At 46.8% G+C, this 27356-nt stretch overlaps 1 protein-coding gene across 10 annotated transcripts in view; it reads left to right on the top strand.

The window, feature by feature from the left end:
* Positions 1 to 26153, top strand: part of BCAS3 (BCAS3 microtubule associated cell migration factor) — a 370473-nt gene extending 344320 nt beyond the window's left edge. For 4 of the 10 annotated variants that reach the window (XM_075113180.1, XM_075113179.1, XM_075113190.1 and 1 more), the window contains 3 exons: positions 2056 to 2223; positions 9225 to 9290; positions 25272 to 26153. In XM_075113180.1, the coding sequence (XP_074969281.1) occupies positions 2056 to 2223; positions 9225 to 9290; positions 25272 to 25420 (383 nt within the window). In that variant the 3' untranslated portion in view covers positions 25421 to 26153. Of the gene's footprint in view, positions 1 to 2055; positions 2271 to 9224; positions 9291 to 25271 lie in introns of all 10 variants that reach the window. The other 6 variants (XM_075113182.1, XM_075113181.1, XM_075113185.1 and 3 more) reach the window with 4 other exon arrangements.
* The last annotated feature ends 1203 nt before the right edge of the window (positions 26154 to 27356 follow it).

Raw genomic sequence — 27356 nt, 5'->3', positions numbered from 1 at the left:
CTAGTAAGAAGAGATTTTCTCATTGGCATCTCTGGCACGGCCCTGCAAGCCCCCAGGAGCTCGCCATCTCCCAGCTGCCACCCTGGGGTTTTGCGATACAGATCTAAAAGCCCCCTGGTAGCTCTCCAGGTATGGGACCAGCCCTATCAAGAACACCTGAAATTAGTGGGGTCTTGGAGTATATGCGGAGCGGGGGTCTCGGGGTCGCATGAAACAACAGAAAGATTACTTGAAAAAAGAAGCTTTGAAAAAAGACCAAATTTTGCTTTTCCTCCTGCAGTTAGGATAGCTGACAATATGGAAATGTTGCAGAGACTTAAACATCATTGAAATTACTTCGCCTCCTCACTGCATTTTCTCAAACAAGCTTCAAGAACCCTTGCTTTAAAACAGATTAGTAGACTGGAGTAACCTTATAAATCCAAAGACCCATTAAAAGTTGAAATATTTGGTCATTCCTCCTCTCGGTTTAAACTGGGATTCATCCAGAGTTCAAGTGCATGTATCACATAAGAGCCACAGTCCCATTTTGTAGAGGTCCATTTTAGTGTTGATGGTTTTCTAGTGCCAGGAATCTACTCTGCAGCCAGGCAAAGAGATAAATCAAAGTTGTGCGCGCCGATGAAATTCAGGAGCCAGAAGTCACCATTGCAGCCCATATAAATCCCTGAATGCCAGCCCTGGTGCTTTTGTCCATGCCATTAGAGTTCAAAATTATCTGCCCCTCTTTGCTGATGTATGGATTAACCGGCTGCCCGAGTGTTTACTAACGGTTATCACCCGGTACTTTGGACGTTATCAGAGGAAGGGACGCCTGCCGCGGGGCTTGGTCTCTCACCCTTTCTATTACCACCTGTCAGTGGCAGGGAGTGTGCTGTGAAGCTGTACAGTCACAGACTACAAGTGTAGATAGTTTCTGACGGCTGATCAAAGGGGAAAACCAAAGGCCTGATAACAAGGACGTGTTTCATGTACTTTTAACTTTGAGAAACATTGGCATTTGCATTTTTTCCCCTCTGTAGGCTTGCAGAAACCAGGCACAATAAACGCTGCATATTCAGTTACCTAATAGTTGAGTAAATAGTGTGTGCTTGAAGCAACAAAGCATAACTGTAATCTTGTTCCAAGTGGGAACGATTTCAGTAAGCCTTTGCAGAAGACGTGCTGTATAATAAAGTAGAATAATTTTAATTTGTACTTCAAATTGATCTTGAATTCGGAATCTAATCTTTGCATTCAGCAGAGCATCATACCCTGTTGTGAATGTGGTAATAACTGCAAGTTAAGGAATTATTTTAAGTGTCTTTTGCAGGTACGTGATCTCCGTTACAATAGCCAGCATCTTTGGTAAAGCACTGCTCATAAAGGAGGCTCTGTTAGCTCACGTTTGACCTAAAGTTTCACAGTGCACAAACAGAGAATACCACAGATACCCCAGATGGAAAGAAGGGCTTGCTTTTTACCTTCAGTAGACATACTTCAAATATGAGGCAGAAAGCAAGCCGTCCTTTCCGCATCAGTCTGCCGCACTGTTGCACTTTCCTGCTCAAGAGCAAGAAAGGGATATTGGCTAAAATTTGTGCCTATTAGCAAGGACAAAATGACTGTTTCCATTGTCCAAGATGAGCAGGGGGAAGAGTGCTCACCAGCAGCCCAGGGAAAGGCAAATCAACTTCAGAAATAATTTCTAGTTGTCTAGCATGTACTTCATAACATATATACAGTGTTTCAACGTTACAGTTCCTGGTTCTGTGGTCATTTCCATCAGTGTCGTTATGCTGATTTCCCGACTCTCTCTAATATGAGACCAGAACTGGGTCTGCATTTTTAATTTAACCTTTTTGCTTACAGCTGCTTGGTCAAAGCTGTTCAGAGCTTAGGGCTCTGTTCACTCCTGCTGTGCTATTAACACCAACATTTTAACTAATGTGCTAAAATAAGCTTTTCAGGAACTCAACATGCAAGGGCTTCTTTCTTTCCAATGCAGTTAAACAATATGTACGGAAGTAGTTTGGTCCCAGGGTCTCCCAAACATCTCCCGTTTGTTTGTTGAAGGTGCCTTCGACCGGAGCGTGACCTTGCTGGAGGTGTGTGGGAGCTGGCCTGAGAACTTCAGTCTCCGTCACATGTCTTCCATGGAGCACACTGAAGAGGGCCTTCGGGAGCGCCTGGCCGATGCAATGTGCGAGTCTCCCAGCAGGGACATAGTGGGATCAGGAACAGGTACAAAGAAGAGGTGTGATCAGAGATCACGTACATCTCACCCAATGGTGATTTTTATTTATTTTTTTTTTAAGTTTTGCTTTTCCTTTTCTCTGTACACTACCTCTCTGATTAATTACCTTCTATGGGGATCTCACTGAGGGTGAGATAAGTCATTTATAAAAAGAAAATGCTAGTAGATCACGTAAACATAGCCTGACAAGCCTAAAGTAACTTGAAGAAAAATACTGGTGCTTGAAGCTTCCTTACCTTATACCTGTGACAAGGGCTGTCCTCCCTCCCCCGCCAGCTCAGGAGCATCCGAGTCTCTGTGCAGATTGCTGCCCTTGCCCACCCTGCTCCAAACAATGTCATAATCACACACATCCTCATTTTGTGTCCTGAATAGAGCCACTGCAAAGTGCTGGTTCTGTAATCCAAATTAATCCATCTTCATCAGCGTCCATTATATTGATAAATTATATCATCTGTTTAAGTAAATGGAATAGCACGTCAGAGATTATGCTGCTCAGAAGGGGCCCGGTGGTAGGAGATGCTCAGAAATGTTCAAGCGTAGTTACTGCGGTTTTATTGTCTCCATTAATTTTGACTTGTTTTAAAAAACGCCCTCTAGTAAAAGGAGCAGGCCCATCTTTGATCCATGCACCATTTGTGTTGTGACCAGCAGCTAATAGTAATGGTGGCTTCTAACATCAGCTGCCAGCTCGCTTGTCACTCTTCTGGCAACTTGCCTGGGAAGGAATAAAGAGGACAAGCCCTAGCAGAAGCGTGTGGGTGTTCCAACCTGTGGACATTACAGGAAGGCTGCGTGGAGCAGAAGCTGCCTCTTCCTTTTGCTGTTGCCCTCACGTATTGCCGAGGGCCTCGTGCTGCTCTGAGCTCTGCCCTGCCCCAGCCAGAGAAGGCTCGGGGGCCCACCCATCAGGGCTGGTCCCCCTGCTTTGCCGGTGGGTCGCTACTGAGCATGTACCCCACGGCAGGTCACCAAACTGCTGCTGCCTCCCACAGTCTGGAGGAGGAGGCTGCAAAGAAGCAGATTTTAAGCCCTTGTATGTAGGTATCAATAGCAATAACCGAGCTGCTGAGTGGTGCAGAAGCACCCTTCAGAGCCCAGCTTGTCACCTTTCAAACTTTCTTTCCTCTGATTTCCATCTTGAAAAAGATGGAGTGGAGGGATGGGTTAAGATTTGGTATTAACAGAAAGAGTTTATTGAACACCAAGTATGGGTCTTAGTTACAGATCTGGTGCAAATTCTCACCAGCTTGTTGCCTCGGATGAGACACATAACGTGCCCATGACTCCAGTGCTCTATCACTGCGGATAGAGGTGCCTCATGTTGCTGGTGTGAAATTTAATCAGCTCGTGTCTGCAAAGGGCTGTGAAAATGGACACAGGCACATATTTCATCACTTATTGACCCATACTGTGATCAGAGTGAACTTTGGGATGGTATCCACTCCCGATAGCAAGTCAGCTCCCCTTAGGCTGTGTATGTTAGGGGAAAGGTGAGGGGAATACCTCCCCTGGGAGCTGAAGGCATCTAGATGTGCCAAGTTAAGGTGACTGACTGCCCCAGAGACTTGACATATTATATTGTAAACCGAGAGCTTTGTCAGAGGCAGTGGTCTGTATTTTCCTTCCATTTTCACCAAACCCAGCTGATAGCAGTGAGTGCCAACTTCTTTGGCATAAGATTAGGCTTACAGTACTGCAGGTGTAAAGACAGAAAGGAACTGTTTATAAAGATGCCATCACTGAGCTAAAATTAATTCAGAGAGATTTCTCCCAGCTTTTACTCCAGACACATAAATCTTCATAATGAGTGTAAGATAGATGCCATCTCAAAGCTGCAAATGTAAGCGGCAATACTGAGTAACACGAGCATTGACCCAACTCACCCCATCCTACTACCCTCCTCTTGCTCTCATTACGCTCTGTGCTTTCCTGCCTGTCGTGGGATTCTCTCTATCACTAACATACTTTATTCTCAGGATTTGGGCATGTGGTGACTCAGTGCAGCAGACAAAACCTGGTGATAAGGCTGTGAACTCCTGTGCCCTTTCCACTTCCATCCCCTAACGGCTCTTGAGCTGTTCTTCTTACCAGATGGCCATAAAAAGTCCTCTCCTGCTCAGATGATACCTAGAAAACTGCACTTGCCTAGGGAGTCGACTAGCACCCGCTGCAGCATGCGTGGCTGCGCTCGCGGCAGGCTGCCAGCCAGCCATTTGTCAAGCTGTGGAGCACGGTAAAGTGCTAGCATCTGTCCGCTGGTTAATAAATGGGGGAAGATAAGTTCAGAGGTACATTACCCTTGCTTCAAAGAAGAGGTGTCTTTGCTGGCTTATAACAAGTAGGATAGTTTTCACTTCCCCCAAAACCACTTACATCTTAACAAAACTAGGCTGAACTGAATTATCTTTGAAAAACGTTCAGTTTTCTAGCCCGGCTCTTCCTTGCTTGAATTCTCTTCTGCCCACTCCCCTTAATGAAATGATAGCAAAGAGTTCAGCAGAGAAGGACACCGTAAATTTGCTTGATGGTAGTTGATTTATGTATCAGTACTGGTTCCAAAGACAGTGTTTATATTTCTGCATTGGACGCAAAATTATGGAAGTTATAAACCACCTCCTAATAATCCTAAATTGACTTGTTTTAACTATGCATGCCTTTATGTTATGTGTGCCTTTAGCCCCTCTTTGTGCTCCTTGGATTCTCTTTAGTCCTTAAATGCATTTTACAGAGATTTAATGAAACTTGCAAACTCTTTTTCAAAATGAAACATGAATTAATGAAAATTTCTAACTCCAAATGTGGAGATAGATACATGTGCAGTGCTCGGTTCCCCTGCTTAGACAAAGACAAAATGGGCAATAGGGTGGACAGTAAGACTTTATCAAGTGCTCAACTGGTCCTGACGTGCACTTAATGGCAAGAGATAAATAGATTCTTTTAATGCCTTAACTGTTAGGACATAGCTGACACGTAGATTTATATAGTAATCAGGGCTGATACGCGGCGGTAGTGCAGAGGAAACACGTGTTCATGGTACACAGACCCCTTTGGGGAGTAGATATTCGCAGCGTCTTTGTTTCTTACCCACCCCGTTGCGTTGCAAAGCAGGGTTGGCAGTGCCTCGCTGGTTCGGTGGTCCTGGATATTGGCAGAGGCAGAAAGAACCCAAAGATTGGTTATACAGGAAACATCAAACTGGATGCTAAAAACATGAGGAATAATTTGGCATTTGCAAGGAAGGGGAATTAAATGGTCTGATGGGTCTTTTCCACCTCTGGCTCCGACTATTTGCCAAGGGCTGTCGGACAGTGGATGGGAGAAGAAGCAGGTCTGGAAAATGACCCCCCAAAAATCTACTTTCCTTGTGATCTAAATGGTAGTTCCAGTCATCCAGCTAGTTGACTTGATTGGGAAACCAGCTTTTTCCCTTGTCATCCAATTATCCAGATGACCCATGTCTATCTTAAGTGGAGTCTGCTGGACATAAGCTGTCAGCCTAGATACACATTTAATTCCAAAGAAGGCGTAAATTGGCAAAGATGCAAAAAGATGTTTTTGCTGTTTCAGTTTCTGTCAAACTCTCACTGAAAAAAAAAAAAAAGAAGGTCTACTCACAAAATGTTAGTGGTCAGTGACCTCTTTTGCTTGCAAAGCTTTGTTTTCAAGCAGCTACAATATTTACATTTCCAGTATAGTTTCTGAGTATGTGCTGGAGCTTCACATTGCATTCTCAAGAAAGAAAAGCTAGTATTGTGATTTATGGAACTGGGTTTCCAGGAGACAAATATCTCTGACAATATCCCACTCAAACTGGACATGCAGAAACGGCCAGCCCAGGCTAGAAATCTTTCCCTCCAAAAATACTGTAATCAGTAAATCCTCTTGATTTATGTATTCCTTCAACAAGTACGTTTCTTAAGCTCTCAAATGCATTTTGGTCATTTCTAGGCATAATATTGAAAACTAGGCTATAATAGGGGACCAAGCCTTTACAGTCTGAGCGATGGGATGTTTTCTGAAATGTGTGGGTGGAAGACGATTTCTGTGGCCATCCCCTGTGTCTGTGCCATGGGAGTTCAGTGTGCTGAAGCCCAGGAGGCAGATTCCCCTTGGGGTCTCTGCCCATCCCCTCCAGGCTGAGGATGGCATCCACAGCCGTGATGCTGATCTCTGAGCTCTTCCTATGGAGGTATAGCATGGTCTGTGTACATCCCAGGGACCCAAACCCCCAGTCACGTCCACTTAAGGTTTAGGCTGGCCTAAAGGAAAACCAGTGGATCTGTCAGTCAGTCCCAGGAAAGAGTTACTAACTCGTGGACAGCAGCAGTGAGCATGAAACAGTGCAGCTCTGCGTCTGCAGCATCAGGAGGAAAGGTATTCTCAACCCTGGGGAGTCCATCCCAGCCTCTTCTCCCTCCTTTGACCTGGGTGAAAGGTTTAGCTGGATGTTAAATCAAGGCCCAGCTTCAGGCTCAACTTTCACGGGATTTACCAAATCAAAACCCATTCTGTACATTCTCTCAGGTTTATTACTATAAAGCACATAGCCTGGTGACAGAAGGGTAGATTTATTCTTTAGGAGACTAACACAACAGACAGCTCTCCAAGGGAGAATTGTCAATATATAAAATAAATAAGTATTCATCACTGCTCAGGTTATTTCGTCAGGGTAGGCAATACTGCAGACTTCCTTTAGTGATAAATGTGCTGCTGCCACTGTGAGCCCCCTGGTTTTTTCTGCCAGAAAGAGCCCCTGGCATCCAGGCAGCTGTGGAGATGCAGGATGGGGCTTACTGTGTTTGCAGTGCGCGATCCCAGTCCATGCCTGTCTGCTGTGTCTTCCCTGTTAGTTTGTTTGGCTGTCTGAATGTTGTACTTGTACTCGTATCTAATTTATTTTGACAAAGCATACCCAAATCCACATTGCTGCAGCGTTTTACAAGTGGCGAAACTGTTCTGTGGACATACAAGAGTAGAATTGCTTTTTGTGGGCGTAATCCTTTGCTTTTTTTTAATTCATCCTGAAATCCAGTATCCTGTGACGGCTCAGTTTACGCTGCAGTTTGTGGAGCAAAATAACTTTTTTCGCTATCTATCCTGTCTCAGGAATACATACGAACTTGCAGTAACAGCTTATATTAAAAAATGCAGCCACCCCCCCAATATTTGTGCATCTCAGAACCAGTGCTACAGGTCCAAACAGGGAAGCATGTGAGTATGGCACCATCATGGTCAATACAACCCGCAAGGTCTGAAGAATTTAAAGCAAGATGTTTAAAGCCCATTATAAAGTTTCAGTTAAAAATAATAGTAATAATTAAAAAAAAAAAAAAGGTATGGCTCATTTTCTTCCAAAACTCCTGCAAAACTCCCAGTCTGTGAGCTGCCACCTGCGGAAAGGCAGCGGCACAGCGGTGAGATGCAGACGCCGCAGAGCGCCCTGCGCCTGGCCCTTGGAAGAAACCGCCTGGATTCCTTCCAAAGTTCATGAACAAACTCATAATGCGATGAAGGAAGCTCATATGTTGAAGCAAACTCTTTAACCTGATTAATGGGATGTAAGTAAGTGGAGCTAATTAGATGTGCTGTTAGGGAATAGCCCGTACGAAACCCAGGATCCGCGCTCAGGGCAGTTGGGATCCTGGTCCTCAGCCGAAGCCATGTGGTTACACCAGCCTGAGCCTAACTTGGGTCTTGACACCCTTGAGCTTTGCAGGGGAACATTTTTGAAACCTTTATGTGACATTTGCAGTTTGGAAGAGTGAAGTCCCACGATTTCTGGCGTGCCTGGCTGAGGTGGGAAGCGTGCTCCTCTGCCAGAGCGAGGAGAGTGAGCCGCTGCCCCCTGATCTGTGCATGGAGCACCCTTCCTGGGTTTATTCCAAAAGAGAAAAGTCTGTGGTCACAAGGTGTGTTCAGAGATGAGCAGTCACCTGTACATAGGCGTCCCTGTACATTTAGTTTCAGGAATAGGATTAGCCCTGGATAGTCAGAGCTTCAATTGGTGCCTTTCCATCCCTTCCTTCCTCCCTTCTTTCTTTCCTTCCTCTTAATTTTTCCAAGACAGTTTTTCCCTTCCCTCTCCTCAGTTGGTCTTAATCCTAACTTGGGCATGGGACGTAGGAACACACAACAACTGGTTTTCCCTCTGAAGAGAGTTTCTGCAAAGAGATTTCTGCATAGATTCAATGCAAAATCAGCTTGGGCAGCAAACACCCTGGCGTATCAAATATCATTGATGCTAAAAGCAGCCTTTGAACTTTCAGAATATTCATCCCAGGGTCAGAGATTAAATTACCCCCCTTAGCTAAGTCTAACAATTCAGTGCAGTTCTTCCTACAAAAGGTTTATTTGGATGAGACTCTTTTAAAAGACATGAAAATTCAGGGCTCTCTAGGAGCCACCGTTTTTGAAGTGCTGGATGACCAGAGCAGCATTTGCATTGCACACACTTTAACGTGCTTTTATGAGTTATTCCTTACGTGCAACGTGCAGCAGCAGCGCAGCTGCCCAGCGCAGGACATGAAGCACTTCAGCGTGGGCTTCTCGTTCTCTCCCGCCCAAGCCGGTGTCCCTGGAGCAGCGCCGTCGTGCAGCCCTGCCAGGGCCAACAAGGGCATTTTTTACTTCCCAACTATTTTTCAGGTCTCCAAATCTGCTTGCCACCAGCCCCGGGAGTTTTTAGTGGAATTTCTTCCAGGTTGCACATTATTTAAGGGGGTGGCAGGGGGTGGGGGGCAGGGGGGGTGCTGACACCACAAATGGTTCTGGTGTGAATTTAGGTTCACTGCTGTTTGTAGAAAAAGTCCACTGACGTTTCTAAAAAGAGCATCGATACCACGAGACAACTCTGGCTTTCTGCTTTTTGATAACAAGCTGATCAACTGCATTTAATTATTATCAATTGTGGTGTGGGGAGATTCCTTTTCTTTCTCTTATTATTAAATCAAGGCATTTTTTAAGAAATATTTTATTTTTGATACAGACACAGCCGGTGAAGTAGCAGTAAAAAACATCACCACAAAGAGGCACATGGCTTTGAAATGTTTTGGTATGTAACATAACTGTATTGTTATCAGGTCTTAACTTTTGCACAAAGACTATTTCTCCTTGTTCTAAAAGCAAACCCTCTGTCAGCTTTCAAAGGGTTACATACATAACACGGTCGTAGGGGAACAAAACAAAAAATATCTAAGTGTCTCAAATCATTTCACAAATAACATTGTTCTGTTTCTCTCCTTAAACGAACAAGAGTTTCTTTGATTTTTTTTTTTAAGTCAAATTTAGGATTCTGCTGTTCAGAGCAGAGAGGTCACAAGGCCCTAATGTATTTAGCATTGACTGCCCTCTCTTGTAGTGCGTCTATTAGTCAGTAATTTGATTTGTACCTATTCATTTGCAGTCCCTGCAGGAGCTCTGAGCTGGCCCCAAGTATAATTGGTGCTGTCTCTATTTTTACATCATTAGATTAGCCCCGACTCCTGGCCACTTGTTGTCTGCGCTTGTCTGTCCATTTATACAACCTAATGTAACACAAAATTCATTACTGATCACATTACTTTCAACTCTGAAGCCAGCTTTGTGATAAACATTTTGTTAACCCTTTCTTGCCAGCACACAGACCTGGGGGATAAATGCACTTTCCCTTTGCAGAAAAATCAATATCATAATAAAACAAAGTGCAGTCACATTTCTAGATTTGTCATTCCTCCCGGAGAAAGAAATGGGGAGAAACATGTATGAGATGACTAAATGATGTCTGCATCCAGGCATCTCACGCTGCTGTATATGAAATGAGCTCAGCGGTGTCCTTTCTACTAGAATATAAAGAAGTGACACAAGATAGGGCCAGCACTCAATTTAAAACTTAATTTCTTACTCATTGTTCTGCAAGTGTTCTAGCTCTTCTGTGCAGGCTGTAATTGGGTTATGACATAATTGGAACTGGACATTTTTCTTCCAGTGCTTTGTCTCAAAGTAGTTAACAGAGAAACAATTCTCTTTCTCCTTAGAGATTTGTTATTGCGTTGGGTTTTGGTTTAGTTTGCTTTGGTTTGTGGTTTTTTTTCCTAATGATTAAGCAAATTAATTTTCCTACTGCAATACTCCAGCATTCCACAGGAAAATGTAAAGCTCTGTTCTGCCAGCTTGGCTTTGCTCACATTTGACTGTTTTGCTGAGTACCTCCTAAAGCATTAAGCTCTTTGCATCACTGAGGCTTCTGCTATTGATTTCATGGGGAGCAAGAGGAAAGGCGCGGTAGGTATTCATTTAGGCCTGATTCTGCAAAGGGCTGAGCATCCTTATAGCTCTGTTTGCAGTATCATGCCCATGAGGTGACGCTTGCTGTTGAAAGAAATATGTTTTGGTGCATGCAAAAGCTGTTGACTTTTAACAGTTTTCTCAGTTAACTTTCTGTTTGTACAACTTGGCTTGGAAATCTGTTATTTTGGGTTTTCTAAATATTTAGAAATATTTCTCAGTGTTTATTAAATCTTCCCTTTAAAAGTCCAAGTTCTGAAGCCTGCCCCACGCGGAGTGGTCCTGCACTGAGCAGGAGACTAGGAGACTACAGGATTTTTCCATCTCTAGTTTCTGTGATTACCTTGTTATTACTTTTTAGGAGCCTTTGCATGGTATTTTTATGTAGCATACAACTTATGGCAGGTGTATCTCTCTACTAAGTATAAGAGCCCTCGTTTCCCAGCATTTGGACCAGACTGGTATTTTTACAGATGTTTTGTGAGCCAAAACTTGTTGCAACTGCTGAGGTGGTGGCGGAATAAAGACGAGAGAGTTCCTTTCCCTCCTCCCAAGTCCAGCAGCCCCAAGAGCCTTTCAGTGTTTTGCTGATTTTTACAGGAGCCATTTTAGGTGTGTGCAGCATTGGCTGGCGCTTGCTTCTGAAGCCTGGCTTGGCTGGGGGAAGGCGGGAGTCTCCGCTCAGCTCTGCTGCTGCCTTTGTGGCCGTCGGTCTCTGCTCCAGCTTTGCCATCTGAGCACCGGGGAGGCCAGCATGCCCTGAAATCCCCCTGCAGCCTTTCGTGACTCCTGTGACCCTCACGTTAAGGACAAGCCGCAGCTCGGGTCACGGCGCAGGGCACGCCGTGTGCTCGCTGGCAGAAGGTGTGTGGCCAGCTGGACCACGTGCCACCACCCCACTGCCACGCCAGGGTCCCGCTGTTGGGGTTTGTTAGGCGGACACGTTGCTCCCATCTCTGCTTGCCCTGTGGTGCAGATCTACGCATCTTGCATTAACTCTTTGAAAGTTTGGGCCTTTCATTATCTTAGAACAACGTGCGGCCAATTTGCCGGCTCCCCTTCCTGCCCGTGCAGAGCATTAACATCATGCTGATGCCAAGGGCTTCTACTGTTCCCTGGATTGTGAAAGGATGATGGCCCAAGTTGTTGCAAAGCTCTCATAAACTATGCATTGCCTTCACCAGGGGAGATGGGAGAGGAGGCTGTAGAATGGAAATCCATTTATGCAATAAATTGTTAAGCAGTCAAACTGTTAAATGAACACTTCTTTTTAGAGAGATACAATGAAATATGAGTCACCAAACAGCAAAATAGGCATTAACACAGCAAAACCGCCAGCAATAAATGGAAGGTCAAAAGCTGAAACAATTAGAATGTTCCAGTGTGAGCCAACCCTCCGGCCCTGCAGCTTTCAGTCCTCTCGGCCGCAGAGGCCCCTCTTCCACCGCAGGAGCTGCTCCTCACACTTTGGCATCAGGAGGCACAAGTCCTTTGATGGACTCCCAAAGTGCCGCCTCCGCCAACTCCAAGGGTCTTCTCCCACCCGTTTGGGTGCCGTATCATCTCCTATCATCATACTGTAGTCTGCAGCCCAGCCATCATCTCTCATCACCCCCGTGCGTTTCCCTAACAGAATATCAGACGAATAGTAAGCTGAGTTTTCCGATAATCTAGCCTTGCTATCCACAGTGGAGTCTAAGAATATCAGGGCTTGGGGCTGTATCCGTGTGTAACAGCGATGTTGTTAGCTCTCTGATACTCGTAGTGTGTCTGTTGGAGATGGTCAGGCAGAAAGGGGGAGAGAGGGCAAGGGAAAAGGAGAAGAAACCCAAAGGGGGTTTTGGCTAGGGGAGGATCTCCGTGGTCGATGGGGAGGGAGACTCCTGGAGCACGTCCCATGAGACCAGGTCTAGTGGCTGCCCCAGGAGGAAGCAGCGTTGTGGCCGGGTCCCCAGCAATGCTGGGAACGGTTAGCTCTTCTTGAGGTATATATCGTAATTTGTGGTATGAAAAGATTAGCTTTCCTTCCATTCCTAGCCTGCTGTCTCCCCACCATGGATGATGTATAAAACAGTAGACTTTTATTCATTAACATTTATGGGAGAATGTTAATATTAAACTGTAAGTGAAAAGCCCTATCTTATTGAATTCTTCTGCTGTGTTATTGGGAGCCTAATTACATTTTGCATTTAAATAAAAACCAGATGACGTTCAGGACAGTCAGGCAAGCATTCTGTAAGTGAGAATTTATCTTGCGATCTGGGTAAACAATGTCTCATCATTTAACAGTTATTATAAATAATGGGTTTTTAAGCACTTTGCTGGGAGTTCATATTGGCTCCACACGGGTTGCACTAAGGGAGAGAGAATTTCAGTGACATCTTCCAGGCATCCGGTGAGGAGGAATCATATCCTGAGCTCACTTCTCAAGCTGCAGCAGTTTTCATCCTCCTCTGTTTATTATTGCTCAATATTGTGTGCACAATCGGCTGACAAAAAAAACTTAAGAGTAAGAAAAATGACAAAGCAGTTGGAAGCGTTTTGCAAATGGAGAAACCATCTATGCTGCTGCCCCGGCAGAAGTGGAGGGTGTTCAGGACCCCTGCAGAGCTTCCTGCAAGTGGTTGAAACCTCCAAAGGCATATTCCTTCTGTGAAAATGGTGCTGTGTAAAAGTTGTGCGTTCACAAAGAATGAAAAAGACGTTGAAGCAATATGTAAAGACAGAAAGATAATGAACTGTCTGCTTTTTTCTTTGTTTCTGGTGGTGCCCTCTTAAATTACATCATTGGTAATTACATGCTTGGTAATGCGCGAGCTAGTTTAGAAAAAGAGTAAGACTTCTAAAAAATGTAAATAGCTTTTTCCCCACTTCTGTTGTTTATATTCTGTGTTTCATTCCTGTCGCTTCAGACAAGGCGGCAGTGCTTTTGTTGCTGGCTGGCTTTTAGTCTTTGGTCCATGTTCCTCAGACATTAGCGAGAGCCTCTGAGATTTCTCTGAGCAGCTTCCCCACAGTCTGTCCCGCATCCCAGGGAGGAAGGACTTAGTTTTCCATGGAGACAGAAATAAGTGGTAAGGGGATGAATTTTTTAAGCAACCATTTGCTGTTGTGAGAAGATACAGAATTTGGGAATGCCTGATGCTGGCTGGTGGCGTGTCGCCTCCCGACACTCCAGGAAGCCATCCACCCTGTAAAATGGCTGTTCCAGGACATAAACTGTTTACTGCCTTTTTCTATAAGAGGCGTTTTATCCCGTTTTCCAGGAAGACCCCTGCAACCAAAATATCATCTTTTTTATTTATTTAATTTTTGTATTCATTTGTTGGTTCCTTGGTCAGTGACTTTCTCAGTATCTATCCAACGCATGAACTCTGTGTTTACATCAAAAGCTGATGGTGTTGTGAAAGACAAAGGGTCAGTATCACTTCTCTACTGTTTCCAAAGATGTTTTTCTGGGAAGGCCGCAGGCAGGAAGGTGCCGGCAGGGTCAGGAGGCAGGACCTGCCCCGTAGCCTCCACTCCGGCTCGGTGGCACGGCATGGGAGTGAGGAGCCACGGGTGGCTGGGGATGGCGAGCACATGCAGAACCTCGGGAGAGGCAGCGGGATGGAAATGGTGGCGATTCCCTAACCAGGTACAGGTAGCACCATGCCGGGGGACCCAGAAGCAGTGCCACGCGGTGTGCTGCAGAGGGATGCTCCTAAGGCAGAGCACAGCGTTCCCGTGGATGGCATCCTCCATCTATCGCCACGTGCCACGCTGAGCAGCCATTCCCGTTGGGCACTCCATCGCTGAGGCCAGGTTGCCAGGTGGAAATTATGTTTGAGGCATTAATCAAATAACAAATTAACTTAGTAGCCTTCCTCCCTCATCTGCAGCCACAGAGGCACCAGTGGGCAGATGAATTGTACAGGGGTGGATCCCTAACCTGAAACCTGGGCATGCTTTTTTGCCTTCACTCAGGGCTACTTTTGTCCACACCCTTTAAAGGAAAACCTTTAGATTATATTGTGCCAGTATTGCGTTGTCTCTTCGGTTTATCTTTTGGAAATGTGGCTGGTCACCCATCAAAATGTGAGTGAAAAGTCTGCAAAAGAACACGACACGAAGGGCAGGTAGTTATATTAGCTTCACTGCCAGATGCCCAAGTACAAGGCAGAATCTGCACAGCTTGAGATGATTTAAATCGCCTTTTATGTGGGATGTGGCCAGAGGAATGCCTTGGTTTGCCATTAGGTCTTTTAGATTTCACACAAGAGTTATCCTCCACCACGCGCTCGTCCACAGGCTGCAACTCGTTCACACGGTTGACAGTGCTTGTGAGAGTGTAACTAAAAGGGCAAGGTATATTAGAATCATTACTTGGAATAGTTTTTAGATATGATTTTTAACAAGTGAAAACATCCAGTTGATGTTTTTCAGCTGCCTTCTGGTTTCATGAGAACGAATGCAAACTGCTGTGCTGAACAACTCCATTAACAAAGGGCCGAATTAAGCTTCAGATGTCATTTTTATCAAGGCTCTTTCATATTTATGTCTAACATCAGAATTTGGAGCTATATAAATAAGACAGAGTGTATTAAGAGCCTCAAGCAATCCTGCAAGAGAGCGAGCCCACAAGGTTGGCCTGTTGTTTTTCCAGGCTCGGTTAATACACAATCTAGGTAGAGACGTGATTTTAAGAGTACCACTGCGAGCTTTGAGTGCTTCGTAAAATTAGGTCTGTGTTTAGAAAATTGGTCTGCTTGAAGCAGCGATGTCAACATAATCTTTAAAATAATTGACTAAATAGGCCAAATAAGTTGCATTTGGAGCTACGATTATTTGGACGGGTTTGGATTTTCTCAGCGACACTAAAACCAGCGCTAGGGAAATGAAAGGAGGAGACCTCTGCTCCTTAGATTTCCACCTTAGCCTTTCAGATCTGAGAGCCTTGAACCGTTTAGATGAGCAGACAAGGCTGGGTCTGCAGTGACATCATTTCGTGAGCTTCCACAAAACTCTTCTGATTTGGACCAGCTGAGCATCTGCTCGCCCCAAACTTTTAACTTTTCCTTTGAATCAAGCCCAAATTCCAGTCCAGTCTAGCTTCCTCCTCAGCATCAATCTGCACCAGGAAGACAGCCCAGAGCCTCTCAGTAGCTTTCCTCACTGGCCCGAAAGGCCACTTTGTGTCAGAAGTACTAGAAGTTGTGCCAGAATTACTTTGCTTTGTAATATTATACTTCTAAAATGAACTCGGGAATACGTTTGTGTCAGAAGCACATAATGCACATATGCGAGATGCACACAGAGGCACACTCTGAGCACAGAAGTTGTCTTCCTCCAGAGTTGCTTTGTCTTCCTAACTGAGGGTTATTAAGGAGGCCCAATAGCTGAGGTAGCATCACAAGAGGGATAAAAATGGGTCTTGGGCGTGAAAGAAACTGCTGAGGTTTGGAGGGTCAGGCGTGTCTGAAACCCCCCGTTCAGTGTATCAGCAGACCCCGAAGTAATGGCTGAATTTGTATTTTTAACCTTCGGGCAACTCCTCCTTACGCAGTTTTTTTGCTGGGACCGTTTGGCCGAGCCTGGGGCAGGAGGAGGGACCCCCAGCACTCTCTGAGTGCTCTGGGTCATCACCGTCCTGCGCAGCGGCTTTGCTGCAGCCACCTTTAAGACAGAACCCCCCCACCCCGAGATCCTGAGTGGCTCCAGCTCTGGTGCAAAGGGGGATGCTTAGATCCACGCGCTGGGTCCAGACCTGCTCTGCATAGAAGCGTGGTTGTTACGGCAATACAAGCATCGCCTCCAAAACTTCGGAGCAAGATCCAGAGTCCGGAGGGTGTAAGGGACAGAGCTGGTAGGTGTCATGAAGATGCAGATTGCACTGAATTTGTGTTTTCCTTTGTGGAGTCGGAGGCTGACAGAGGGGTCACTGTTGAGCAATCCGAGGCACTCCCATAACCCTGGGAATGAGAGACCAAACCCAAGAATTTTAATACAGTGTTTTCTCTGCAAATGCTTTTGGTCTGATATACACAGATGTGCTGCTTGCGTAACTGAAGATACAAGATAATTCTGCCTAAATACATTAAAAAAACTTGTATACAGACTGGCTTGCACAGGAAAGCGTGTATTACATATAAGGTACGTTACAGGATTTATAGTAGCAACACACTGAAACTTTCAAGGTGGGGTAGGAGGGAATTCCTTTAAGCCCAAACAACTGTATCTGCATATTCGTTTTTAAAACTCTTTGAGAAATCTTGCACAAGGAGTCGTAGGCTTCCACGATGTGGATGGGCTGCAGAAATTGTTTTCTATAAGCATTTGACTCCTCTAGATTTTGACATTTCACATACTGGCTAAAATCGGTAATTCATCCTTCCAACGTGCCATTTATATAGGAAAACGTCCTAAACCTCTTTACAAAAATATACAGCTCTAGGAAACCTGAGATTATTTTTTAAAAGCACTGCAGTCATTGTGAAAGTGCCTATCATGAAGAATATTCTCTCTCTAAATGCTAGTCCTTTATCTAGTGCACTTTTAACCTTCCATAAAATGCTCAGAGTCAAGTCTGGCAAGACGCCAACATCTTGGGTCTCCTACTCTGTGGACTCGAGTCGTATGGAGCTTTTTGGGATCTCTTTTTAAAGGAAAAAACAAGTTGCTTGCCCTTTTTTTTTTTTGGTATACAAATTTCTTTAGAAGTTCTTGCATGAAAATGTTTTGTCCGTATCTCAACAATCTCTTCGTGCCTGAAGTAAACCCAGACATTTATGTAAGTTGAGATGTCCTCCCCATTTCGTAAGTGTTAGTTGTTTGGCATCTTCGCACTGAAATGAGGCACTAGAAATGAAATTTGCGGTCTCAACAGGGCTCTGATGTTCAGAAGGCTCAGTCTTCATTCCCCTGGTTATCCTTTGCCTCCTGTACCTCCTCATCTCCTTGCTGGATCCTGCCACCTTTTTTCCAACTTGCCAGGTTTCATCTCCAAGTGCATGGCATTAATGAACTCTATGTGGATTCAGCATTAGAGTTATTGTAAGATAGTTTGACAGTAACTAATACTTTCAGAGAAGTTGTTCAGGCAGTGTTTGCCAGTCTTTTTTACTTTGCAAATTTAATGTAGGTGCTTTTGTGGTGTCTCAACATCTTTCAGGTTGCAGCAAGATGAAACGGTTTGAATACGGGCATTGATTTTCAGTGTTCAAATGCCATAGTGTTACATTTCCTCTTTTGAATGGAGTTTAATATCTCTGTTTTCAAACTGCTGGTTTAAAAAAAAAAAAAAAGGAAAAGGAAACATTTCTTAGGAGCAGGTCTTTCACGGCCAGCCAAATCATCGCAGGAAATCGGTGCCCACAGCTGCCTGCGCTGGTTGCTGGAGCACGGGCGGGAACTGGCACGGGTTAATGGCTTCTGCAGGAGCAGGGCGCGGGGCTTGGGGCAGAGAGCAGGTTTAATTGACTTTTAAATGTTATCGTAATCATACGAACTTGCAAACATTATAGTAACATATAAAGCTGGGAACTGACTTTCTGTCTGTGCTCCCTTTGGAAAGGAGCAATGTAAAAATATATTTGCCCAGAAATTTCAGCCATCTCAAATTAAAAGGAGCTTGGGAAATTAGGAGCTTTAATGAGTGCTTTCATTTCACTACAATCTAATATTAGCGATTTTTGCTTATCCAAATACCCAAAAGCACAGGTTCCCCCCGGGGGTGGGGTGCCCCTCTCTGCCCTCGCCGCCAGCGGGTCCCTGCGCGGTGCCGCGGCCACCAGCGGGGCTGGAGCCAGCTCCGCAGGTCCTCGCCTCGGAGCAGCCGCCGAGGGTGATGGAGATGAATTATAATGAGCTCTCTCGTTAGCATAATTGCATTTCGTAAAGAAAAAGGGAATACCCAAGAAAAGCCTACAACTGCAGTAGCAGTAATGCAATTTCCAAGCCTTTGTGTTAGGCGCAGTATTTCTGCATCCCGGTTCCGTTTACGGCTTTGCATCAGCTTTTGAGCCCTCTCTGCTCTGGGCTGCACCATGCCCGTCCCAGGCAGCGGCACCGGCTCCCGTGGGGACCAGTTACGATGTTCGTAGTAAATGTTCATGCAGAAATAGAGCCAAAAGCGTCCAGCTGAGTTTGGGATGTTGTCTAAACATTGAAAGATGGAGAGCTTACGTGTAAAAGTGCTTGTCGGCCTACAGGGGAGCGGAAGCCGCGTGTCGGGGGCCGGTGCGAGCTCCTCCATGGGAGCATGTCCCGCTCCCTTCGGTGGCAATCAGTAAAATAAAAATGTTTAACTAATCCATTCACTGGGGAGCATTGTGTAAATTACAAACAGTTTAAGAGATCCTCAAGACTTCCATTGTGTTAATACAAATTGCCTTTTAGTGTTCGCTTTATGTAGGGTCTTTTTGAATGAGAATCCAGATGGCAGAAGCTACATAATTATTATTCATTACAGTTAATAAGTAACACTCGGAAGCCCCAGTCAGCTCTGCAAGTCCCCCGTGGAAGGCGTTGTGCAAATCTAAGGGTGAAAAAATAGTCCTTGCTGCAGAATATTGTAAGATTTTGGTTAAAGATGAGAAGGTACGAAGGGCCCTCCCACCCAGTAGCACAGAGCGGGCTGTCATTTTGAGAGCTCTGTCTGCAGGGAGTCTTCTCTCTTCTCCGAACGAACGAAGGAAATGATCTCTGGTTTTAAAATGAAGCTCTAATTTTGGCCTTTTAGCTGTTCATTCAAAAACTGCTCGCAGCAGGGGAGGGGTGGTTTTGGTGCGCAGCACCTTGTTTCTCTTCCCCACCGCTGGAAAATGCCCATCTTGCATCCTAATTTCGGGGAAGGGGCAGAGCAAGTTCCCGCACTCGCGGCCCCCTTGGCGCACGGTGGAGCTCAAAAAGTTCCCCAGAACAATTGCCTTGAATGACAGAAATGAAATCGAGGAGATTCAAGCCCTGCTGGCCATTACCCCACTTCCTGCATTCCTACTTGTTAATTGTCTAATTCCTAACGAGTCTTCAGGCGTCTGATGGACTTTCTGATGCATGCTCACTCCGATGCTTCCTCCCGTCCCCAGCCTCATCCCTCACCAGAGACCTTGTTCCTTTAAAAATGCCATCCTTAAAAATCAGAAATACTCAGCCCAGCAAAAGGAAAAGGGAACTTGACATTAGTTGAGCTTGAAAGGCTCGGTGCTGTGAAAAGTGACTGACGTGTGAAAAGAGGCTACAATTAGTTCTTTCCCCGAGCACTCTCCCATTCAGTCCAGGGTCACTCCTTCAGCGAGCTGCGGCTTTGAGGGTAATGTGTTGTGACAGTTTGAGATGATGAAGAATAATTCTTGTATTCAGAGTTGCTGCCGCTTCCCCGCTGCCCTGACACATCAGGCTGCTGTCATTGTATCATTTATCCCGGCTGCGGCTCCGCCGGGCTGTGCGGGAGCCTGGGCAGCCCTCGGTAGGTAAGAGGAAAGGGTCAGCTCTTCCAGCAAATGATTTTGGAGGATATTTTGAAACTGTGCTTAACAGGGGAAAGCAAACAGAGAGAAAGGAAAAACCATTAGAAGAAATAATGCACTGGAGATGAGAATTTTGAGTAGACATAAAGGAGATACCAGGGCTTCAAGTGGACCACTACAGAGAGAGCACGAATAAGAAAGGCAGCATAATTTATGAGTGTTCCGGGCAAAAGAGGGCTATATAGATTTTCTTCAGGCATTGAATTAATGTGCCCTATAAAATGGTTTCACATTTAAGCTTGGCAGGGCTTTATACCTTTCTAGATTTGATGGGGTCCTTTGACAGTTTCTGAAGCTTTCTGGAATTGAAGGTGCAGCCACCTCGCTGGGCAGGGTACAGCAACACTCCCCTGGACCCGAGGACCCCGGGCTGGCCCAGAGCAGCTCCTCCTCCTCCTCCTCTCCACCTTGGCAGCCAGCTCGGGGACAGTGGAGAGTGGCTTGGGTGGCAGAACAGGAGACAGGACCGTCAGGCTGCAGCGCGGTGTTTGGGAATATTAGCAGAAAGAAATGTTTCACAGGAGGTTTCGTTTTCAGTTTCTCGTGCAGTGCCGCAGGAAGGCTGCTCCGGAGGCAGCCCGCGGGCAGGTCCGTGGGAAGTAATGCCAAGCAGAGAGCAGCCAGCATTTGCTTTGCAACACCGTTAATGTCCCGCTGCGCTATGAGCAGCATCGGTGTTTCCACAGCCCCCAAGTGTGCCAGGTGCTGCAGGGCCATGGGAGGGGGGCGGCTGCCCCCCGGGTGGGCTGGGGACCCCGGCCGCTCGCTCGCCATGCCACCATCCCCCGCGCTCTCGACGGCCGCTCCTCCCCACACCGGCAGCAGCAAGGATTCTTACTGCCGCCGCCTTCACCGCAGCGGAAAGCGTGTGTGCCCTGAAAATCCCTATTATTCTGGGACCCTGAGTGATGCCAGAGGTGCCTATTACTGTTACCATCAAAAGCACAGGCAGGACTGTTCCCGGCTCCCCTGAAGTGACTTTCTCCTCATGGCTTCAGCAGATGTTCCTGCTCCTTTGCATTTTTTCCTGTCTCCTCTTTTTTTTAGGGCAGCGAGGACTTTGTGAGTCGTTTCCTCTGGGGACATGGGCAGGTTTTAGTATTTACGTTTCCAGTATTAGCATTTATTTGTATTTGTGTTTGTTTTTCACGGGCTTTTGAAAGCCTCAGGGAGCCATTTATGGGGCCAAAATAATGCAAGTGCTGGTCTTCTCACAGTATTTCATTTCCTTGATGGTGGAAATGCTACGAGAAGAGCAGGTCTCATGTTATTTTGACCCCATAAATAGCTCCCAGAGGCCCCTTTCTTCCTTCTCCCACCCACTCCTCCCCAAATCAAATATTTAGGTTTCTGCAAAGCCTGACTTCTCAACCCTGGTTATCTTGCTTCAGCAAAAGCAAATTGCAGTTATTACAAAATAGCCAGAGAGTCTATAAGGCCGAATGGGTTTTATATGATGCACAATTTGTTGGCTACTGTACAAGTTCATTAAAGTGTATCATAAGAGGTTGTTTTACTGGTACATTTAAGGAAGTTAATACATCTCGACAGTATATGCATGGGGGAATGCAGATACAATAACCCTCAGACATGCTGGGGCCAAGTCCATTCCTGGCGTAACTCCACCGAAGTAAACGAAATCACTCGCCGGGCAGCCGTGTCCTGCTCTGCCGGCGGTGCTGAGCCTTGATCCCGAGCGGCCACCGCTGCTCCAGGCTCTCCCACCACTCACCCCATCTTTTTGCAGGGGGATCCTGTTTTTCCCTTGTATTTTGTGTTTTTCAGCAAGCGTGTTCCCAGCACAGAGGACATCAGGGGCCTGACCGGTTATGTGACACATCTTATTTAGGTCTGGGAAGTATTTCACCTCCTCTGAGCTGTGCCGCAGGGCTCGGCTGCTCCATCCCAGGGCAGTGGGAGGGCAGCGCTGCCTGCACTGCCTGTCTGTAGGGACCTGCCTCTTCTGATACCCAACAGCCCCACCGCATCATTGAGGCTCCTGCACTTGTTGGGTCTATCCAGGCATTGGGTCTATCAGAAATTGTCCCCTGGTTTTTTACTCCATAACAGGAAGGGTGTCCCCATGTTGTGGAGCCATTCCCGGTCTTGTCTGAGCTTCCCACAGGAATGGCATCAGTGTTCCTGTGCATGTGCCTCTGCCATGGCCTGGTCTGCTGGGAGGAAAGATGATAGTTTGCACTGGACTTTTTTTTACTACTATTATTATTATATTTTTTATTAATTAAACAGCTGGAGAAAAATTGACTAATTTGGGGGAATGTAGGAAAACATGCTGGCTCCGGCCCCAGGGGTCATATGTGCAGCACAGGTAGTCCCTGGTGACCGTGTAATGGCTAATTGCACATCTCGTGTGACCCAGCCATGCACAAGAGCCGGGCTGGACGAGGGCAAGAGCCCAATTTCCTGAGCACAGCGGTGCTTTCTGCTGCAGCGGTCAGGAGTTTTACAATGCTTTCTTAGGTATCAAAATACATTGCTCGTCTGCCTCGCCATGTAATTAGTTCCAGAGCGAGCGGGTTCGCAATGCGGGGCTCTTTGAGAGCGCCCAGACTCATTTGCCCAGGGGAACGCGTGGGTTTGCCATCTGCGGTGCTTGGGATAGCAGCTCAGACGCGGGAGCTCCCCCGGTTTTTAGCCTGACCCGCTCTGAACCCAAAGCAGGGCCCTGTGCAGCCTCGAGGACTGGAAAACTTCCCCCTCCAGTTCCTCTTGAGCCTTTGCATCTCTTTCACCCTCTCTTTTGTCCCTCCCTGTTGCTAATTGAAGGGTTTACATGCCTGAGAGCAGCAAGGGGAGCTCACGGCCGCTGCGCTCGCTCGGAGGGGCGGCAGCGCGGGAGCAGCGGCGGTGCCCAGCCAGGGCCATGTGGCACAGCCAGGATGGGACCCCAGGCTCCACAGCCAGGCCCTGCGCCCACCGCTCTGCCTCCCCGGTTTTGTGTCCATGCTTTTTTCCTGGCTGGCATCAGCCTCTGCAGTGCCACCCCCTGGCAGTCCCCCGCAGAGGTGATAAGCGCTGCCGGCTGCAGAAATCCCACAGCCCCCAGAAAGCCACTCTGCGAGCCCAAATTCCCCAAATTCCCATCCTGGCAGGGCATGCGGTCCCACACGAGTCACCGAAGGACAGGACAGGCAGGAGCTGGCAGGAGCCAGCGCTCAGCCCCAAGGGACAGAAACAGACACGCAGGAGCCGCGGGGCTGCAGGGAAACAAGTGCTCCCTCGCTCTTTCCCTCTCCCTTCTTTTGCTACGGTTACTGAAAACACAACATTTGCCTGCAAATCAATTATAGCTTAGAGAGAGAGAGAAGTAACCCTGTGAGGAGTTCAGCAGCCCGAACGCTATTTGGGGGAGCCCCAGCCTGCCCAGCGCGGGCGATGGCTGCCCAGCGCCTGAGAGCTCTGACATGGGACGTTTAACCGAAGCCAGCTGTGTGCAGAGGGAGATAAAAGCCCCAAATCAGACAGGATAAGCACAGTATTAGTGTGGGATACGCCACTCATTTCTGATTTAAATTACTGTTTTTACTTCCTGAACTCATGGGAGAGTAAGGATGTGAGGAAAATGAAGAGGTTTAGACATGGACATTCCTTCACCAAATACTGGCAAGAAATTGTGATTAGTACAGCTGAGGTCATTATCGTTGCTGCTTATACGGTGACCGGTTTCCTGCTGATTTGTTTTTCATGTATCCTGGGCAGATTATCTCCGTTGCAAGTTACCTCCACGATCAAGGATTAAATCCCCAAGCCCTCCTTTGCTAGGTGTACGCTCGTCTGGCTGTTATCCCTGCGGTGCCCAGGTAGCAAAGAGGAGCTGTGCAGTGTCCAAGGATGCTGGGGTGGGATGCATTTTGTTTTAGCAAAAAACTGACTTTCTGCTTTTGCTGTGCGCTTTGTGTATAGATATGTCCTTATCGTGGAGTCCCATTGCAGTGAAAGGACTGTCGTGGTGTTTGCAAAAGCTTGAATATCCTGGTGTGAGACAGAGGTGTGCCAATGGCCGGAGTGCAGTAATATTTAGCAGAGAGCAAAGCGGGCACCACTCCTCCAGTTTGGTTCCATCCCCATCCAAGCAAAACCCCTGCTGCAGGGTCAGGGAAAGCTGCCCGTCTCCTCTGGGTGTTTTCCCCCTGTGCCATACATGCATGACACCACGGCATGCAGCAAACAAGGGGGTTTTTCCTCTTTCCCCTCTGGCAGCAGAGGAATTTGCCTGAAGCTCCTATCCCCGTCCGGTCCCCTCCAGCGCAGGCCGTGCGGAAGCAGCCGACAGAAGTCACACTCAGGGCTGCGCGTTGCAACTCGCCAGAATATTTCTTGTAGCCTGTCACCGCGTGTCTGGGAGAGGATTCCTGCCGTGTACGTGGGGCTCTGCCTAATCTCACCGCTGCATGCCGCCGCTGAGTGCTGGCCAGGGTGATGCTGCCCAGCGGCACTGCTGCACGCTGCCACTGAGTCAACTGTTGGGTTCAAGTGGCTCGCAGAGAGGCCACTGTTAGAAACAATGCTCTGCACATACAAAAATCCTCGCGTTTTGAGATTAGGGAGCAATAAAGGCTTTGGGAGGTCAGCAAGGGGAGATGTCTGGACGTGCGTGACCAGGAGAGGGAGAGCCATGGTCAGGCCCGCTTTCTCTTTTGCTATGAGGCACAGCTCAGGCATGTAGGAAAGGGGATATTTTCTTTTTGGCTCAAAAAAGCAGAGTTATTTCTGTCCATTTGTGGAGGATAAAAGGTTGTGGAAAGTCCCTGGTGTTCCCAAGGTAGAGAATCACAGTGGTTGTGCATCGCTGGTACACGCCATCGGTAACCGGTGCTGCTGCCGCTCCCCCTTCCCCGCCATCTCAACAGCACTGCTGCAGAGGAAAGATGTTTTGTCATCTGCCACCATACCCTTTGCACCCTTCTCAGGTCAGCCGTGAGCATCCCCACCATCAAATCCTGACGCGTCACGAGCCAGCGGCCTCCTCCCAGGAGAGGGGCTGCTCTGACAGGCGGCATTTAATGTCTCCGTCCAGCTCCCCTTTGACTCAGCTGAGCTGTGAGCCCGGCAGAGAAGTAGAACCAGGAGGTCGGATGCCTCTGGAGTGATTCATCAAACTATCCCAGAAAAGATGGATGATGAACAAATGCAGCGTTAGAGCAATGATACAATAAACAGATTTGTCAATAAAGCAGCCGTCTAACGGCGCTCCGGGTTTATCTGAAACGCTAATGAGAACCTGCTCTCTCTTCCCGTTGCAGAGCTTCAGCGAGAGGGAAGCATAGAGACGCTCAGTAACAGCTCGGGTTCCACCAGCGGCAGTATCCCACGCAACTTCGATGGCTACAGATCGCCCCTCCCGACTAACGAAAACCAGCCCCTCAGCCTTTTCCCCACGGGATTCCCTTAAATTAGCTGAACATCCAAGAAGAGATCCGGACAGGGTAACGAGCCACCTCTCTGCCTAAACAATCCCGATGTGTCTGTCACCTGCCAGTTCATCGCTGGGCTGGATGGGTCTCGTTACCCTGATAAATATTGACGGCTCTTAAACCTTCCTGAAACATACTCACAAAATCTTGACTTTGTGTTCCTGTGCAATATGAAGAGACTCGTCTTCAATCCTGATAGCTCTGCGGCTTCTTTTTTCACTGTGTTGAGGAAGAGGTTGGTTGAGGAGAAATATTTCTAAGCCATTTTTGGTCAAGCACATGGTTTCACAACCGCTCTCTGCTTTTTTGTGTTGCGAGATGAAGGGGATCTCCATACCTCAGAGGAGCTCTTGCCGTTTGCGAAAGTGCCGAGCATTAATGAATGAACTGGAGAGAGTGGAAACTGGAGGACTTTCTGTGGACAGGGTTGATAACGTTATTCCTTCCCTATTGCGTCTCCTTGCTGCCCTCCTTCCCCACTGATGCTCATCAATGCCAGGAGTATTACGAATGGAAATGTTTCTTTTTGTTCTTTGGAAGAATTATCTCTATTGCTCCATTTTTCTTCTACTCATGTATTTTAGAAATGTACTTAATTGACTAACTGCAGTCACAAATTTCTCATATTTGGTTATAAAACTTGTTCATTGGAACTCAGATATCTGTCCAGAAATGCATGTGTCATTGAATAAATCTAAGTTAAACAAGAAACTGCTTAAGTGGCAATGTTCATGAGTGTTACTGGGCCGGCTGTGGACTTCGTAGATCTTCCTGAACCAGACTGTGTGCATATTTACTAACTTGAGGGCTTTAATTAAAGCCAGCAGTGGATGTTAATGTAGCCAGTCTAGCTTGTTTTTGCATCCCTGCTTTCTCATCCCCATATGCAAGGGCAGGATTTTTTAAAATGGGAGACTTAGGTGGTGTTCCTTGTACTCGCTTAGCGCCTCTGAAAATCATCACCCATCTCTGTTTGGGTGTCTGACCCCAGCTCCAGCTCCTGGCGTCAGTTGGGGCCCTGCTTCTTCCTCCCACTGATTTCAGTGGGACAAGGACCGGGCACGCTGGAAGCAGAGGCACCCACCTCCATCTCTTGTGTCACAGGATCACGTATAAGAGGCTTTGCAGAACCCGTACAACAGCCTGAGCCTATACACCATACTGAACGTGCACAGTCAAAACTAGCACCACATAACTCTGCTGATAAAATAGTCATGGGCTCACACATAGTAACCACATGAATTCCTATATCTCAGCCAACTTGTGTCGAGAAGCAGAGAGTGAGATGGGACTGTCAGCTTATGAAATTTCCTCCCCACTACTTGTTTTTAATAGAAGCCGTTTGAGTCATGGCAATGAGAGGAAACTATCTAAACCCACAAATCTTTTCGCACTCTTAGAGCTTAAACCAGCCACACTGAGTGATGCAGAACCGACCACCCTCTTCCTACTCCATCCCCAAATACCAAATCCAGTCTTGGGCTTGATTTTTTTTGGTTTTGACTGTAACACCACGACTCAGATGTCAGAAGCTTTTTTTCCCCTCTGTCTTCAGGCTTGGAAACCACTAATAAAAACTGAGAGTCTGCAGCAATAATTTCAGTTTCTTGCTTGGTTTTCAATCAGTTCTTTCTCAAGCAAAAAAAAAACTTCCTTGGGATGAAATCAGAGGAGAGTTCGCCTGTAAGTAAGTACTCACAGCTCCGTCCCGCTGGCTATATCTGCCATAATGCTATGTTTCTTTTATGTCTGTAAAATAATGGCTTGAAGTAAGGGGCTGAGGGTAGGGCTGGCACTGCGGACGAATGGGACCGCAGGGTCAAGTCAGTCCACACCAGTCAGGATTTTTAACGCAGTTCAAGCCAAGGTCAGCTCCAAAAGTTCAGACAAAATCCAGATTAACACATACAGAAG

The sequence above is a fragment of the Phalacrocorax aristotelis genome, chromosome 18 (assembly GCF_949628215.1).
Source record: "Phalacrocorax aristotelis chromosome 18, bGulAri2.1, whole genome shotgun sequence".
Taxonomy (NCBI): domain Eukaryota; kingdom Metazoa; phylum Chordata; class Aves; order Suliformes; family Phalacrocoracidae; genus Phalacrocorax; species Phalacrocorax aristotelis.
The sequence above is the reverse complement of the archived record's forward strand: the minus strand, read 5'-3'. Positions and strand labels throughout refer to the sequence as shown.